General features: G+C 43.8%; 1 protein-coding gene across 1 annotated transcript in view; it reads left to right on the top strand.

Moving 5' to 3' along the window:
* Positions 1-15,633, top strand: part of DENND2C (DENN domain containing 2C) — a 56,864-nt gene extending 41,231 nt beyond the window's left edge. Inside the window, exons 10-19 of the mRNA XM_081009815.1 lie at positions 1,103-1,172; positions 1,491-1,568; positions 3,886-4,026; positions 4,743-4,891; positions 5,793-5,970; positions 6,752-6,793; positions 9,816-9,921; positions 11,006-11,245; positions 12,235-12,321; positions 12,993-15,633. Of these exons, the coding sequence (XP_080865941.1) occupies positions 1,103-1,172; positions 1,491-1,568; positions 3,886-4,026; positions 4,743-4,891; positions 5,793-5,970; positions 6,752-6,793; positions 9,816-9,921; positions 11,006-11,245; positions 12,235-12,321; positions 12,993-13,024 (1,123 nt within the window). The 3' untranslated portion in view covers positions 13,025-15,633. The remainder of the gene's footprint in view (positions 1-1,102; positions 1,173-1,490; positions 1,569-3,885; positions 4,027-4,742; positions 4,892-5,792; positions 5,971-6,751; positions 6,794-9,815; positions 9,922-11,005; positions 11,246-12,234; positions 12,322-12,992) is intronic.
* The last annotated feature ends 941 nt before the right edge of the window (positions 15,634-16,574 follow it).

Raw genomic sequence — 16,574 nt, forward strand, 5'->3', positions numbered from 1 at the left:
ATATCAGGCATAACAGTTTCATTGCCAGTGTGGCCAAAGCTCTGGGTAAGCAGGCTGATTGTTGATGTTTTCACACCCCACTTCCTTTGCCCAGGAGGTTTGAAATCAGTTTGCAAAGGCACAGGGGTTTAGAGGCGCCTATGATCAGTAGGTCAGCGGCACCTTATAATCCATCCTTTCGGCAGGAACCCGCCCCACACCCGATGTCACTTCCTCTTGAACTTCCAGTGCTTAATGAAGCCTTTTTTTTTTTTCCATTTCCAGCAGGCTTCTAAACTGAATTCTGATATTACAAATTTAACACATTTTTAGTCTTATTGCATTGGGTCTCCTGTACACCGACCACTTGGAGATGACTAAGTGGTATACAAATTGTTCAAGTACATAAACAAATGATGACACCAGGTGTTGGGCATGACTTATGGGAAATGGTCTTGCAGGCCCGAGGTCCATTGCTACTGGTTTTCCATCTCTTAGGGTATCTCTTGTTGAGGACTGAATAGTGACCCTGGGAGTAGAAGTGATTAGCATTGAAGGGTGGGGTTGGTTGCCCTTGGTAAGGGCAACATGTCTCCCCTTTCATGTGGTTTTGCAGCTCTCAGACTGAGATGTGTTAGGAAGTGTGTGCTTTTGGCTAGTTGAAGAAATTTATTTGATTTTTAATTTTATTTTAAAAGATACCCTACCTTGAAAATAGTGTTTAAAAGCACAAACAAAACTACAACCCTTTAGCAATCTTTTTATTTGCTTGTTACTTTCTGCCCACCCTTCCCCCAATTCACTGCAGTGTCGCAGTGACCTAGATATTGCTGACCATGAACTGCTTACCTACCCCAGTGGGACCCTTGCAAACAAGGGTGGGGTAAGGAGGTAATCTCTTGGCGGCCAGTTCTGGTCATTTCTGGGTGGGTGGAAATCTTGGAAGGCAGCACACTGATGAAATATCTGCTGTAAACAGATTTAGGAACTGGACAAGCGCTGTGTCATTTATGCCCAGCAGTGAAATTCACGTTGTGAAGATGGGGCCCTCTGCAGGGTAGGCTAACTCCTGCTGTGCTCGCTCAGTCAACATGGCAATCTACTTTTTTTCTCTCTTTTCCAGTGAAACGTTTTCCTTTGTGCTGACTGGTGAGGATGGCAGCCGCTGGTTTGGATATTGCAAGAAGCTCCTGGTAAGTAGCTCCCTGTCTTGGATGCTAGCGTGAAAGCTCTGCAGCTGCAGGTGAAGGATGAGTGCATGTCCACAGTCCTGTGGATGGATTGGCTTTGAGTGCCACTGCAGTGGCTAGCAGGCTATATTCCTGAGCAGTTACAAATAATTCTTAAGCCTGGCATATTGAAGGAAAAGGAGGGTGGAGGGAAGATGCACTATTTAGTAGCTGAAACCAGGGATGCTCAGGTGACAGTAGCGTGAGAGATCCTTAGCAGTCTAGCCTTCTTGCATGTTCCACTGCTTTGCACCTAAAGGTCTGCTCTTGTCGCCTTTTTAGCCAGAAGGGAAAGGCAAACGACTGCCTGAGGTATACTGCATGGTGAGTCGCCTCGGCTGCTTCAACCTTTTCTCTAAGGTGAGTGGGTTGCCCTGGACCTCATAGAGAAAGTGGTAAAATGCCTTTCTAGGGTTGCTGTTGGTTGTTGGGATGACACATCTTTTCACAGCACCTGCCGACCAGGGTGGGGAGCCCGTGGCTCTACAGCAGTTAGTTGCACTCCATCTGCTCCAGCCAGCAGGGCCAGGCCAGGGATGATGGGAGTTTTAGTCCAGCAGCATCTGCAGGGCTACAGGCTCCCCAACCCTGTAGTAAAGGAAATGAGGGGAAGGGTTGGATCTTAATGCATCTTTAGTGGGGTGGAAGCAAAATCAGCACCAGTAAAGGTTAATCCAAAGCTTACCGCGCTTTCCCCAGCCCCCAGAGTTGTGGCTGGAAAGGATGTGGTCTCTTGATTTAAAGAAGCTCTTAAGAAACAAGCTTTCAGTTCCCTTCTTACTGGAAGAGAAGGGTAGTGCTTTGAGGAAGACTGCAGAGAAAACTGCCTTGCTGGCTGCAGACTGGCAAAATGACGATAATTTGTTCAATGTGGTTTGTAACGTATTCTGAAGAGACTTCATCACATAACATCTGTCCACTCCCTAGAATGCTTGTTATTAAATTTGTATACTGCCCTTCATCTGAAGATCACAACATAAAAGTACAACATGAGAACACAAAATACATAACATAACAAAACAAAACAAATTTTAAAGGACACGTTTTAAAGGACATAGAATGTTATGGGCCTGGTTATAGGGAAACGTTTTTGCCTGGTGCCTAAAGATATGTAATGAAGGCGCCAGGCGAACCCCCCAGGAAAGAGCAATCCACAAATGGGGAGCCACTGCAGAAAAGGCCTGTTCTTGTGCTGCCACCCTCTGGACCTCTTGTGGAGGAAGCGCACAAAGAAGGGTCTCAGATGGTGATCTCAGGATCTGGGGTCAGTTCATAAGGGGACAGACAGTCCTCGAGGCACTGCAGCCCTGAGCCGTTTAAGACTTTATAGGTCAAAACCAGAACACTGATTCACATCCTTCATTATACATAGTCGCTGTGGTATTGCCAAACTGATCTGTGAGATTTGCACAAGGCATCCTGATTGTTTGCCAGCAGCTCCTTTTGGACTTCCCATAGGCATCTGGCTGGCAACTAACCATGATGGCTATGTTCTGCCTCAAGTGTCAGAGGCAATATATCTCTGAATGCCGGTTCCTGGGAATCCAAGGTGGGGAAAGTGCTGTTGTGCTCATGTTTCGTTTGTGGGCTTCTCACAGGCATCTGGTTGACCCCCGTGAGAGAAAGATGGGCCATTGGTCTCATCCAGCAAGGCAGTTCTTAGGTTTGTCTTCGAAAAACTGCTAACTGCTCTCTGCAATATTATCAGTCATATAAAGGAATGTATAATTGAACATTTAATAGCATTTCAATTTTAAGCATCTTTGGGCCTTCTCTTTGAACCATTTACAACCTCCATGCACCATGTTGATGGATTTTAGGTGTGAATTCATGAGCAAGGAGGAAATGCGCACTCATTGTTTTTTGTAGGATTAGGGGGTTGAACTGGATTGCCTTCTGCTTTGTCCCCAGGGTAAAACTGCTGCCGCCTCATTTGCCTTGAGATGCACAGTGTAGCATACAGTAAGATCTCAGATCTCATTACATGATCAGTGTTACTGCAAGCACACTAGCCGCCACTTAGAAAAGTGAAAGAGAAAGCCGTGGAAAACAAATGGGATGTGTGTGCGCGCAATTACGCAACTTAATAAAGTATTGTGAAGGAAGCGTAGGCGGCTGGAGTCTGGAAGAATGCTGACAACGAACTTTAAAAGTGGCTCACAATGAGCTAGAGGAGGTGAAGGAATGAGGAATTGAATGTGAGGAAGGTGGAATTGGGGGGATGCACCTAGGGGTGTGTCCTGGGTGGGTGAGGACCGCCCACACTTGGTGACATGGTGACTTACTCACTTTTCTGGTGAATGAACTTGGAAAACTGGTTTCTCTAGATGGTTGTGCCATTACAATGAAGGACACATCTGTGCTGGGGGAGGGAAATGAATGTGCCTTTATATCATGTGCCAATAACACAGCACATCTTATGAGAGGACATCAGCTGAAGTGCTGAAGTGTCAATCCTCTCTGCTTTCATAGAATCATAGAGTTGGAAGGGATTCTGAGAATAATCTAGTCCAACCCCATGCGATGCAGGAATATGGAACTGACCCTTGTGGGGATCTAAACTGCAATCTTGGTGCTATAAGCACTACACTATAACCAGCTGAGCTATCCAGCTGTTTCTCACTTGTGTTGCGGCCGGGAAGAACCAGTCTTGTAACAGTAAATTCTTCTCATGCAGATATTGGATGAAGTGGAGAAGAGGCGTGAGATGTCCCCAGCCCTGGTGCACCCATTCATGCGGAGCGTCATGGAGGCACCATTCCCTGCTCCTGGGCGCACCATCACTGTGAAGAGTTTCCTGCCAGGAGCAGGAAATGAGGTAACGGCAAAAGGCATTGTTGCCTAGCAAAGGCGTGAGGAATGATCACTATGATTGCAGTAGGAACCCAGAATGTGCCCAGAATGTGCAAGCCACAAAGCAATTTCCAGAGGGTTGCTGAGTTGCTGGCATCCTTTATCTGTCCTTTTGGGCCACAATTCAGAGCTTGCCAAGTCTATGTGCACACACCTAAGTAAATGCATGAGCGGAACGACTTCCATTTGCACAGTGGGACTTCCCTTCCCCTTTGTGCACCCCTTTAAATCTGTTCTGGGGGTTCCCCCAACCCTTGTAGCAGATTTGGGGATGGCATAGTGCATGTGTGGAGGGAGGAGAGGAAGCCATTCTGCTCCTATAATTATTTAATTGAATACAGTCATACCTTGGTTGTCAAATGCCTTGGTACTCGAATGTTTTGGCTCCCAAACACCGCAAACCCGGGAGTGAGTGTTCCGGTTTGTGAACGTTTTTGGGAAGCTGAACGTCTGATGTGGCTTCCGCGGCTTCCGATTGAGTGCAGGAAGCTCCTGCAGCCAATCGGAAGCCATGCCTTGGTTTTCTAACCGTTCTGAGAGTTGAACAGACTCCCAGAACGGATTAAGTTCAACAACCAAGGTACCACTGTACCACCTCAACATTTTGGGTTTCAGGAGAGAACACAACAACAAACTAGCTCAATTCTTGTCCATAATTCATTTACAATTGTCTGCTCTCAGGTAATTGAGCTTTGCCGTCCCCTGGACTCGCGTCTGGAACATGTCGACTTTGAATGCCTGTTTAAGTGCCTTAGCGTCTCTCACTTGATCCAAGTCTGCGCTTCTCTCCTGCTGGAAAGGAGGGTGATCTTTGTTGCTGACAATTTGAGGTGAGACTGAAATGACACGTCCCCTGCCTGGCTTGGCAAGATCTTCATGTGCGTGTGTTTTCCCCTGTCCTTTCTGAACCCTTCATGCCACAAAATAATTGCAGCTTTTCTTGTTAATGCATATATAGACTATCATCATCATCATCATCATCCAAATTCAGCCACCATAAAATGCAAACTCTGGAAACGTGAAGCAGATATTCATGAATTACTGGAAAAAAGACTATTGGTCTACCCTTACATAAGTGTGCACATAAGGTGTAGCTTGCATGGAACCTGACACCAAAATCTGGAATTGCAGGGCTAGCTGGGGAAGGGCTGTATATCAGTGGTAGAGCACCTACTTTGCATGCAGAAGGTCCCAGGTTCAATCCCTGGCATCTCCAATCTTGTCTGAAATGCTGGAGAGCCACTGCCAGTCAGTGCAGGCAATGCTTAGCTAGATGGACCAATCGTCTTATTTGGTATAAGGCAGCTTCCTTTATTCCTATGCTCCTTCGTACTCAGGAAAAGTGCATTACACAGTCATCTCGGAACTGTACAACTTCATAATTGTGGTGGAAGATAGCATGTGCAAATTTTCCTCCATAAAAAACAAATTGCACTTAGAAGACTTTCATGCCATGGAAAAGCCTGTATTCTTTCCCACTAAGATTCTGGCTTTCTGGAACCAGGGAGTATTTATTATGGGACAGCATTCATTCTTGCAGTTAACTACCTCTATTTTGCAGTGGTACTGTTCCAAAAGTATCACATATTTTCTCTTGCGTGGGACCATTACATACATCACATTTTAGCCTTTACCTGTACTAAATTAATTTCTCTAAATTAGGGGTGCTTTTCATCAGTCAGGGACTTCATATACTGACTAATGCTTTTGTGTTTTATTTCCCTCACTTAGCACCTTGTCCAAATGTGGTCATGCTGTGGTTGCAGCACTCTACCCGTTCACCTGGCAACACACTTATATCCCTGTCCTGCCAGATTCTATGATAGACATTGTCTGCTCACCCACCCCTTTCCTTATTGGCATCCTCTCCTGCTCCTTAACTCAGCTCCAGGACCTGCCCATTGAAGAGGTGAGATCTGAGAAAACCTCAGGAGGAAATGTAAGGGGTGGTGGTGCACCAGTTATTACACCATATTAGTGAGGAGAGGGTGAAAGTTTTAGTGGTGTGTTCTGGGGTGACCTATTCATTTAAGACAATAAGCTTAATTCTTACGCTTGCACGAACCTTGAGTCCATCAGTGATACACTGTATCCAGTGTAGTGCTACATGAATGTTCATCAGCCCATGGATTTCTGCTTGTGCAGTAGAATGTTCTGTCCCCCTCCTCCCACCCCACACCCTCTAAATCTGATCTAGGCATCCCCCCAACCCTCCAGAGCAATTCTTGTCCTGATGGAACATGTTAGTTGAATGCTCTCCATTGGTATCAGCATAACTGTTTGCTCAATAGCCCATTTACACAGAATAACTTTTTAAAGACTCTGATGGGGCTGGGGATCTGAATTTTTATTTGTAGAGGCCGCTCCCCCTTCCTTCTCTTCTCAGTTGGAATGTGCTGCCATTGTAGATGTGACTCCCTCCATGTGCAATAGCTTCCACCAAAGTGCTTGAACTGAAGTCAGAGCTATGAAGCGATAACTTTGTCCTATCCCGGATTGCCAACGATTGATGGACACCACGGTCACCTGATAAGAAGGGTTGTGCTTATGTTATCTGATCTGTGTTATCTGTTCCGTGCAGCCAGACAATAGCCTGTTGTCACAGTGTCATATGAATCAGGATAGGATGACTGTGGGTTGCACAAGGGGTTTGTGGATTATATGCAGTAACCATCTATCTCTTTCCTTAGGTACTGATTGTTGATCTGTGCGCAGATACATTTTTACAACAGGTGAGTCAAATTACTTAGCTACTGGCTGCTTCACAAGCAAGCAGAATAATTCCCCCCCCCCCCGAATGGGGCCTTACAGGCAGTGGAGTGGGGATAAATACACAAAAGAAGCTAAGGACCAAACTGCACATTGGAGATCCATGTTCAGATCTGCTGACTCTTTGTTTAAGCTTAAAAGGAACAGGGAACAAATTGGATTGAGACTGCAGAGCTGGGGGAAATTGGGGTTTAATCTGTTCCCATTTGCCATTTACCTGATTTCCTCTGCCCCAAACTGTCTACACTGATGAGGAAAAAGGACATCAAGGATGATTAGTTTTGTCATTTTGTGGTTCTGAGGACTGGGAAGAGGGGTCGCAGAATGCTTGGGCTTCTGGGGAGATAAGATTGCCCAAGGGAGTTTTTCTTTTGTCTGTGCATTTGAGTGGCTTAGGTATCAACAAGTGTTTTCTGTGGGGAAGTGGCATTTCCTAAGACAGCTGAAACTTAGTAGGGGGCTGTAGCCAAAATTTCCAGTTGGCCCACTTATCACATAACGAGATAGCATTTTTTCAAACTATGTGCATGAGCAGGAAGGAGTCACCATGAATTCCAGACTTTAGTCAGTTTCTAAACAAACTTAACTTCAAACAATAGATTACAAAGTTGGCTTGCTTAATTAACCAGAGTGTGTTTTTAAACCACAATATTAGGTTTGCAGCTAACAACAAGCCAGGTCTTGTGGAAAGTGAAACTAAACACTTTCCTAGACACACTTGGGAAGAAGGAGGATGAGCATATGGGTCTTAAGTTCAATGGGGTTCCCTACTGCTTGAGCCCATGGTCATCGTGGTTTAGCATGATAGGAATGAACCTAGCTCCCCTTGGACTTCTGTGCTCTCCATCGCTCCCCCACTCCCAGCATGGCTGCAATGAGACTGGACGCTTCTGCTTTAAATTAACCTCAGTTTACTGTGTTGTCCAATCCATAAACTGGTTATTCTTGGAAAATAGGAAGCTGCTTTATATTAGGTCAGATGTTTGCCTGTCTAGATCAGGTTTAAGGCAGAGGTCTTTCCCAGCCGTATCTGGAGATGCTGGGAATTGCATGGGTGGAGATATTTTAAACCTTTTCTTCCCATGCCATAGTTCTGCTGAAAATCTCTCCCCCCCCCCTTGAGTCACTATTTGCATCAGAGAGAAGCTTCTGCTGGGACCAATGGCAGCTCACACAAATAGCTTTAAGGGGATGGGTGCTAAAGGTTTAAGTCCCTTCCCCCACTTTTTTCAGTCCTGGTCCTGATCGTTGCTGCCTGCCCCATGATTGCTGTTCTGAAATAAAAATGCACAAGGACAAACTACAGTGGTACCTTGGTTTACAACCATAATACTTTCTGGAGATCTGGTTGTAAACCAAAACAGGTTGTAACCCAAGGCGCGCTTTTGCCAATGGGGTCTCCCCCCCCCCCAAATTGGTTGTAATCCAAAAAAAATAAAAAAATGGGTTGTAATCCGAAAAAGGGACACACACTTCCGGGTTTGACATGGTTGTAATCCAAAGCGCTTGCAAACCAAGGTACCACTGTATACTTGTAATGTGACTTGTATTTTGGTCTTTAGAAAGCTATTGTCTCTCTAGCATCTTGCTGCTTCTATTTTCTGTGTTTCCTCTCCACAAGAGTTCTTCTCCTCATTGTCTAGAGTCTAGACAGTCGAGAGTTTCCTGTAATCAGCTGTTCTTAAAAATAATACCTAGTGTTGTCATTCTCTGCTGACTTCCCTTTTCCCCTGTTGCCTGAAGGTGCTCCCCCAGGCAAAGCAGGGGAGACTGACAAACTGTTCAATGCAACATTCCACCAAGCAAAATGAAATGTCATTGGGCTTTATAGTTCTACTGCACAACTCCTGGTTAAAGAGTACTCAGGAGTCATTGGGTGATTGCATTTGCCCAGTATCTAGTACTTCTGTATATTAGAATGTTTGAAAGGCATTTCTAATCTCAGTTGTTTGTGTAATGGTATCTCTGTCCATGGCAAAAGACAGGTCTCTGCCCAGAGGAATTTACAGTTTTAAACTTCAGCAGTGGCCAAGGTGGGTGGAGAGGAGGCAAGCAGAGAGGGAAGGAAGGGTGGCTTGCATGAGAGCAAAAGCAGGCAGCTGTATCTAGATTTTGATCCAACTGAGGACAAGAATTAAAGAGTTCAGGCCAAAGGGTTAAATAGGCCAAAGGGTTAAATAGAAGCAATTTGCTAAGATTTGTTTCGGTTTCAAATATAGAAAGCTATAAATGACCTCAAGAGTACATCAGTTTCTCTTATCGTCTGTCTGTTTATCTGATCCTCTGTTCATGGTAGTGGCCATTGCCACATCTTATGGTAGCAAATTGCAGGCTGTAGTTCATGTGATGTGTGAAGAAGCATGTCCTCTTTCCCTTTCTTGAATCTTCCACCTCAGTTTCTAATATAACAATAGAGGAAGAATAACTTCTCCCTATCCACACTCTTCACAGCAAGCAGTCCTACTTTTTTCGCTCCACTGGTCTGTTCTGCATTGGAGCCGGTGCATGGGAGTTGGTTATTCAAAGGATCTGTCTTAAGATGTGACCTTATGATATTTATTGGATTTTTGTTTAGTTTTTGAATTCTGCTTCTAGGGGCTAGAAATCTGTAGTGGTTGTATCAACATCTGCAATGATTTCTAAAAATATTTTTGATAATGGGTGGTGTACAACTAAGTTATACTCAAAGTAGATCCCCTGAAATAAATGGATTTCACTTACTTAAGTGCATTGATTTCAGTGGGTCTGCTCTATGAATGATGAACACTGGAAACCACCCCATCTGCTTTAAACATAAATTTTAATTGGTTCCACACTTTAATTATGTATAGCCATGAGGTGTGCCCTCTTAAACTGCATGCTGAAATAATTTCATGTGGTAGGTGACACAATTACTTCATGAAACATTTTAGTGACGTCACATGGTCCTGTTTTGGAATACATGTTAACTACCACCATTCTGCTTTCTCCCCTTTTATTTTAAAGGTTTCAGATGAAGATGAAATCCTACCTCATAAGCTCCAGGCTGCACTCGTACAGATCTTAGAAGAGAGAAATGAAATCTTGTCTCGGGAGCGGAATTACACACAAGGTGACTTAGATCAGAAAGATGGTGTACAATGAGTTAAAGAAAATCTTCAAATTTACTTACCCCAATAAACCAGAAGCATTTCTTGGGAATGAGTTACCAAAGAAAGCCCCTAAATACAACCTATTTTTATATGCAACAATAGCAGCAAGGATAGTAGATGCAAGATACTGGAAACAAAGAGAGACCCCAGGGAAAGAACAATGGCTATACAAACTAATTGAATGTGCAGAGCTTACCAGTATGACATTTAAAATAAGAAATCAAGATGATAAATAGACGAGGAGTGAGTGGGAGTATCTAGGGGGATATTTACAAAAAATTGACCTCAGATATAGATTCCAAATAAGGGGGTACTTTGTGACCAACAGTTGATAATATGAAAGATATGAGAGTGTGGAAAATAAGGTGAAGGAATTAATGTATATGCAGCTAAGCAAGATGTAAAAAGAACTGTCATGGAATGCTGGGTGGGAAGTCAAGCAGAGTTATTGTGTAAGAATAGGAAAAAGGCGTAATTGTAAAACTGGAAAACTTAAAAAAAATAAAATAATCATAATAACTAAAAAGGAGAAACCCATGAAAATATGGTGGTGTGGAAATCTCCAGACATCTCTACTGCAAAGTGGGGTGGGGGGAAAGTGGTTGGCAGAGGAAAAGGTGTCAGGAAGGGGCTTTAACTCCCCAGTGTCGATGGGGAGGAGAGGAGGTTGCAGTGGGGAAACGGTAACTGGGAAAAGCATGTGCACAGTGCTTCCCACTTCCAGCAAACTGCACACGCATCCTACTGCTTGGCAACAGAGAAGTGGTTGTTTGGATTCCCAGACCCACCCTTACTGCTGCACATCCATGTTGATGGTTACCTAGCTCCCCATTAAAAGTGCAGTTATTGTACCCACTGAAGCTGTTGACATCCTGAGCTATGTGCCAAGTTTCTTTATCTCTGTTTAAATAGAGATATGTAGGTAGAGATTTAGGTTCTGACCCAGCCAATAGGATGCATGGTCCCTTCATAGCCTTTGGGAACGAAGTTGAGGTTGATCTCTCCAAAGGTTGAGATGTGACTGCTTTCTGTGCCCTCTGGTAGGTGACGTGACTCTGGACTTGTTGGTATCGGAGGCTTTTGTGCGCTTCTTCGTGGAGATTGTGGGGCACTACTCCCTGCACATGCACGTCACTGAGAAAGGAGAGCGGGTGTTCCAGCGGGATCCCTTCCGGAAGTCCCACACCTCCCGTAATGTGCGCCATTTCCTAGACATCTTCATGGAGACGCAAATGTTCGCTGGTTTCATACAGGATCGAGAGCTACGGAAGAGCGGGGTTAAAGGTGATGCTTGCCAAATCCAGTCCTTATTCTTGTTTTGTGTAGAACAATTGTGGTACTTGCACAAGAATTTAAAACAGCCAAAGGGGAATCCAAGTTTGATTGTTTTTCAATATCTGGTACCTTCTAAAATGTTTTGTTACTGCAGGTAACCAGGACCATTGACCACCTGCTTTCTCCTCATTTTGGAGGGACACGTTTGTTTTGGATGGCCATTTATTTTCTTGGCCCTATCTATTGTGTATGGTGATTTTTTAAAAATGACCCTGTGTTTTGGGAATTTTCAATGAAAATTGATTAAAATAAACCAAGTGAAAATGGTAGAAATGCAGAGCTACTTTGTGCCCGCAGAATGTCCTGTGCTCTTCTTCTGGGATTGCCTTCAGTTGTGAGCCCTTCCAGGTTCTGAGCTTGGAAACAGTGACACTCCTTTGCTGCCTTCCCCAAAAGCATTCTTTATTTAGTTCTAGGGAAGTGGGGTGCAGGCTTATCCACACTTCCAAGGAGTTGTAGATTAACTTTTAAATGAGATTGTAATGAAATTCAAATGCCTTCAAACAATAAGGCTGGCTTGGCTTTACTTTATTAAAGAATTAGACAGGTAGCTGTCAGCATGATGGACAGGAGAGGAGGCCCCTTCCATTCACTTAAGTTAATACCAGAACTGGAGGTGATGGAAAAGCTTCAGACTCTCTTCCAGCTCTTGTACCAGCTGCCTGGGTAGCGAACCGGGAAATAATTAAGAAGCTGAACTTTTCCTTTGCCATGGAGGAGGTAAAGGCTGGAGAACGTGAGAACATCTCTAACCCAGAATAAGAGGCTATAAACAGGATGCCTGGCTGCATCCATGCGTTCATCCCTTTTAGGCAATGTACGGGTATTTCCCTTCTTTGGGGCACATGTGGGCTTTCTCATGTGTAATTTTGTTTGAAACTTCATCCCAAAAGAGAGAGAGAAATGCATGTCTAAGTGATGCTTTCCTTTTTTTCTAGGCTTGTTTGAAGTCCGTGCCTTGGAGTATTTGGAGACCATTCCAGAGTCTGAGCCAAGTGGGATGAACAAAATCCTCCGTAGTTTGGGTAAATAATGCTCAATCTTGTTCTTGGCTGCCTTGGTCGCTTGTAATTTGTGTAACTATGAACTACCAAGGAAACCTTTCAGCCTTGATAATAAGCCTCCTTCTCTGCCTCCATTGCATCCGCAGTGGAGCTTTTCCAAATGGTGAATGGGCTGGTGAGATGTAGCCCTGGGCAGGATGCAACCAACCGCTTGGAAGCTTGTTGTGAGAGTTTTACAAAATACTTTCGGGTCAAAATCACCCGTATCCACACCAAACTTAAACACCACAGCTGATACAGGCCCTGTAGAAGTGTTTAGAGCACCCTCTGGTTAAGGTTTGTGCAGATACCATCTCATCCTGAGGTTCTATCTGCACAATGTAGAAATCTGGCTTTTGGTGTGATGGAATCTCCCCTTTGGAACTTCCTCCAGACAAGTGTAATTAATGTTATCTCTTCGGCACTAGCTGAAGGCCTTCATTTCCCAACAAGCTTTTAAAGTAGAGATTCTTATCTCAGCCTGTTTATGTATTGGATTTAAATTGTTTCTATGTACATTTCATTGCTGACGTTTTTATGGCTGACTGCTTCGGTGTGTTTCATGGGAAGCGATTAATGAATGCAGTGAAATAGGCATGCCCATGCATGTCTCAACCTTACCATTTTTCTTTATTTTATGCTTTTCCTTTTAGGTAGCAAAATGAAATTTCTGCAAAAGAAGTGAGAAGAAGCTGAGTGCAAAATTGCTGCTAAGAGTGGTTTCATGTTCTCGCCTGGCTGTCCGAAGGGGGCGCCACATTGCCTGTTGCTGCAGCGTCAGATGGGATGACTCGAATTCAAGCTCAGATACCCTTCAAATAATTGGAAGAAAGGACATCTGGGAGATCTGGGTGGAATTCTCAAATCTTTGCTGTGCCCAGTCCAACGGGACTATTACTGGGAGAAACTAGGCTTCTGTGTCTTTGTAGAATTGGTCTACAAAGGAGAATCCAATTAGCTGTGTGAACTATCCCTGTTTATGCTGCTTGGCCTGAAGAGACTTCCTACACCCTCCTGTTTTTATAAATGACTCTTGCTCAAAGTAGCCCTGAGGGCTAAGCTGATACCTTTTAATAAGAGGAATGAACCAGAAATTTAAAAAAAACACGAATTCAGGAACTGACCTATGGCAATACTGCACTGCAGAGATTCTCTGCACCTGGAAACTTCCTCTAAAACTGGAAAGGCAAACCTGTACTCTAGGGCCTGTTCATCCGTCTTCCTGTTACGTCCTCTGCTACTGGCCTAGGTTTAGCCACATTCTCTTATTAACTGTTGGCTTTACTTATGTCTTTCAAAGCTTTCTGTTTTTCAAATGTTGAAAGCAAGACGAGAACACCCACTTCTTTGTTTGTTCTATTGGTTTTTATACTGCAAACTTCAACCTGCTGCAAATATACAACTTCTGTGCCTTTTTGCAGACCTGCTTTTGCTACATCAGGGGATATACCTCAGTCAAGACTGGTGTTTACTGGCCAAGAAAATGGCATTTAAACCCAATTTGGGAATATGAAGACTTTTGAAAAAACAAAATCAAAAAGTGGAATTCAAAATGAGTTTGTTTTGGTTTGATACAGAACTATGGTAAAAGAAAAGTGAGTTTCTTACCATTGCATTTTGTTGTGAAATGGGTGGGATAGAAATGGGTTCTTCCCTGTAAAGCGTTGCTCTAATTTACCACAGCTGAACATTCATCAAAAACATTTTCTTCCTCATCTACACCGAGGTCTGTTGTTATCTGCTTTTAGGGAACCCTTATTCCTCCTGGTAGCTTGCACACTATTTCCAACAGCTGTTTAGAGTGTAAAGGCAAATACCTGTGTCACTTCCCTAATCAACTATGGCACAGCATGTCATTTTCTTATTGGACCAGCCTTGTATTTAAGGACTTTGCAGGCAGGCTGGCAAAGCAGGAACTGAGCACCCTGTCCCTCTTTTGAGCCCAGCATAGAAACCAAGCAGGTTGCTAGAGGAGGGAAAGTCCCTTCCTTCATGCCCAGCATAAAAATGCTGCTTCCCATCCTTTTGCCAGCCCACAGTAGACTATTAACTTTTTTGGGGTGCTGGCAACTTTGGAGGGCTTATTTACAAGGCAGTATTAGACTACTCCAATTACTCTTGCCTCTGTGGACCTGTTGGATGTAGCCAAAGACTACACTCCAGTGGCGCTTTACCATATGTTTACATGTAGGAAATAGACTCAGGATGAATGCATGGGACTGTTGTACAGCCTTGGAATCATAACAAATGATCACACGAGGAATTCCTTTGACGTACAGAGCGCTGATGTACCAAATTGCCTTTTCTCTGCCTTACAGTCTCATTGACCTCTGGATTTGAGTGAAACGTGAATTTCAGGTCTTCATGGTTTTTTAAAATATATTTATATATTAATGCTTGTATCTGAAAGGTGCTTCTTTCAGTGGGGACAGTTCCTGATTTTTTTTTTTTTTTTGCTGTGCCAAAAAACATGAAGACAAAACGTCAAATGTATATATGAGGATAACATCAGAGAACTTTTTACATTTAATCCTGAGTTGGTTGTACAAGGCAAACAGCCCATCCCATATATGTTTACTCAGAAGTGAGTCCCTCAACATTCAGTGGGATTTGCTCCTTAGAAAGCATTTGGGATTTCAGCCTAAGGCTAAAATCCTATGTGCACCAATTTGGGAGCAAGTAAATCTCAGGGATGTGTGTACTTCTGAGTAAGCATGCACAGGATCACATCGTAACAAGTGGGTCCCAGACACAAAGGAAGTGATTTTGTTCAATTTCTGTTCTCACGTGTTTTAGAACCATTGCTGCGATTCTGTTTCGAATCTCTCATGCTTCCATCCTTACAGAACTAGATTCTTGATGAGAAGAAGCGGATCTGGTCATTGATTTTGTGGGAGCTTTTCAGCACTTAAGACTATTGCACTTGATCAGAAGACCAGGAAGAAGAGTTCACCTGTGATTCTGTTATTCATATCCACATTTGGGTTACTTTAGCCCTCAGGGTATGAAACCCACTTTAATAATTCCTGTTGCATACTCCTGGATGGGAAACATGCATCTTTCCCTCATCTCCATAAAAACACTTTCCTTCAGACCTTGCGTACTTCTTCTCAGTGGTTGTCTTTCTCCTGTGTAGCACCTTTGTGTGTTTTTGCAGCCTGTTTGCTCATTCTGGATAAAGCCATATTTTGTGGTGTGTAGATGAAACCAAAACTATATGTACAGTTACAGATCTGTAATAAACCAAGTTCTTTAAGGAACTGGTTCAAATAAAATATGCTGTGTTTTTGTGTATTGGATCATCTCTTTTTCCTTTCTGTCAATGATAACGACACCATCTGTGCTCTATGCATGTCTAGTTCTTCCAGAAAGACTGAGCTCTTAAAGTCAGAGGGATGCGTTGTGCCCTTGCCAGAAGTAGAACTTTAACATTGTAAACGGAAGGGCCTGGATGCATGTCTGGAAGGTGCAGCTTGTACAGAATATTGTGGTGTGTTTATCTGCTAAGAAGTACTGGTTACCAGATGTGCACCAACCCAATATGACATCACTGAACCTGCTGCCTTGTATAGCTTTATAGACAACAATTCTAGGAGTGGAGAAAGACTGCAGCTCAGTGGAACGTAAGAAGCTATCTTATACAGAGTCAGATCACTGCTGTGTCTAGTTCAGTGATGTCTACACTGACAAGCACTGGCTCTCCAGGGTTTTAGACCATGGACATTTCCAGTCCTATTGTGAGATACTGGGGATGAACCTGGGCCTTTCTGTAAGACAGATACTCTTATCACTGAGCTACGATGGTAAACAACATGCTTTGCAAGCAGCAGATTTCTGTTTCAATCATTTGCCTCTCCAGATAGGGCTGGGAAAGACCCTCTTTGAAATCCTGGGGAGCTTTCGTTAGGACTGTTGAGCTTGATGGGTCAGTGGCAGTGGCATAGCATGGGTTTCCAGTGCCCACGCAACGAAATGGGAGGAGGGGAAACAGACGGAGTACACATGCACATTCAACTGCCCAACAGAGATAAGAAAATAAGAGTCATTCCATTGTCTGGAGTGGTCACTTCCTGGTTTATATGGAGCTGTTTTCAATGGAGCCCAGCAACAAATAAGCAGTTTTCCATACTCCTCTGTAAGCAGAGATCATGTAGTACAGAACCCTTTGCAGAAAGTGAATGAACTGCAGACCAGTTCTCAGAACCACTAATGGCTTTAGAGGTGCTGGGTGCCCA

Source organism: Podarcis pityusensis (genome assembly GCF_964106645.2).
Source record: "Podarcis pityusensis genome assembly, chromosome: 6".
Classification (NCBI taxonomy): domain Eukaryota; kingdom Metazoa; phylum Chordata; class Lepidosauria; order Squamata; family Lacertidae; genus Podarcis; species Podarcis pityusensis.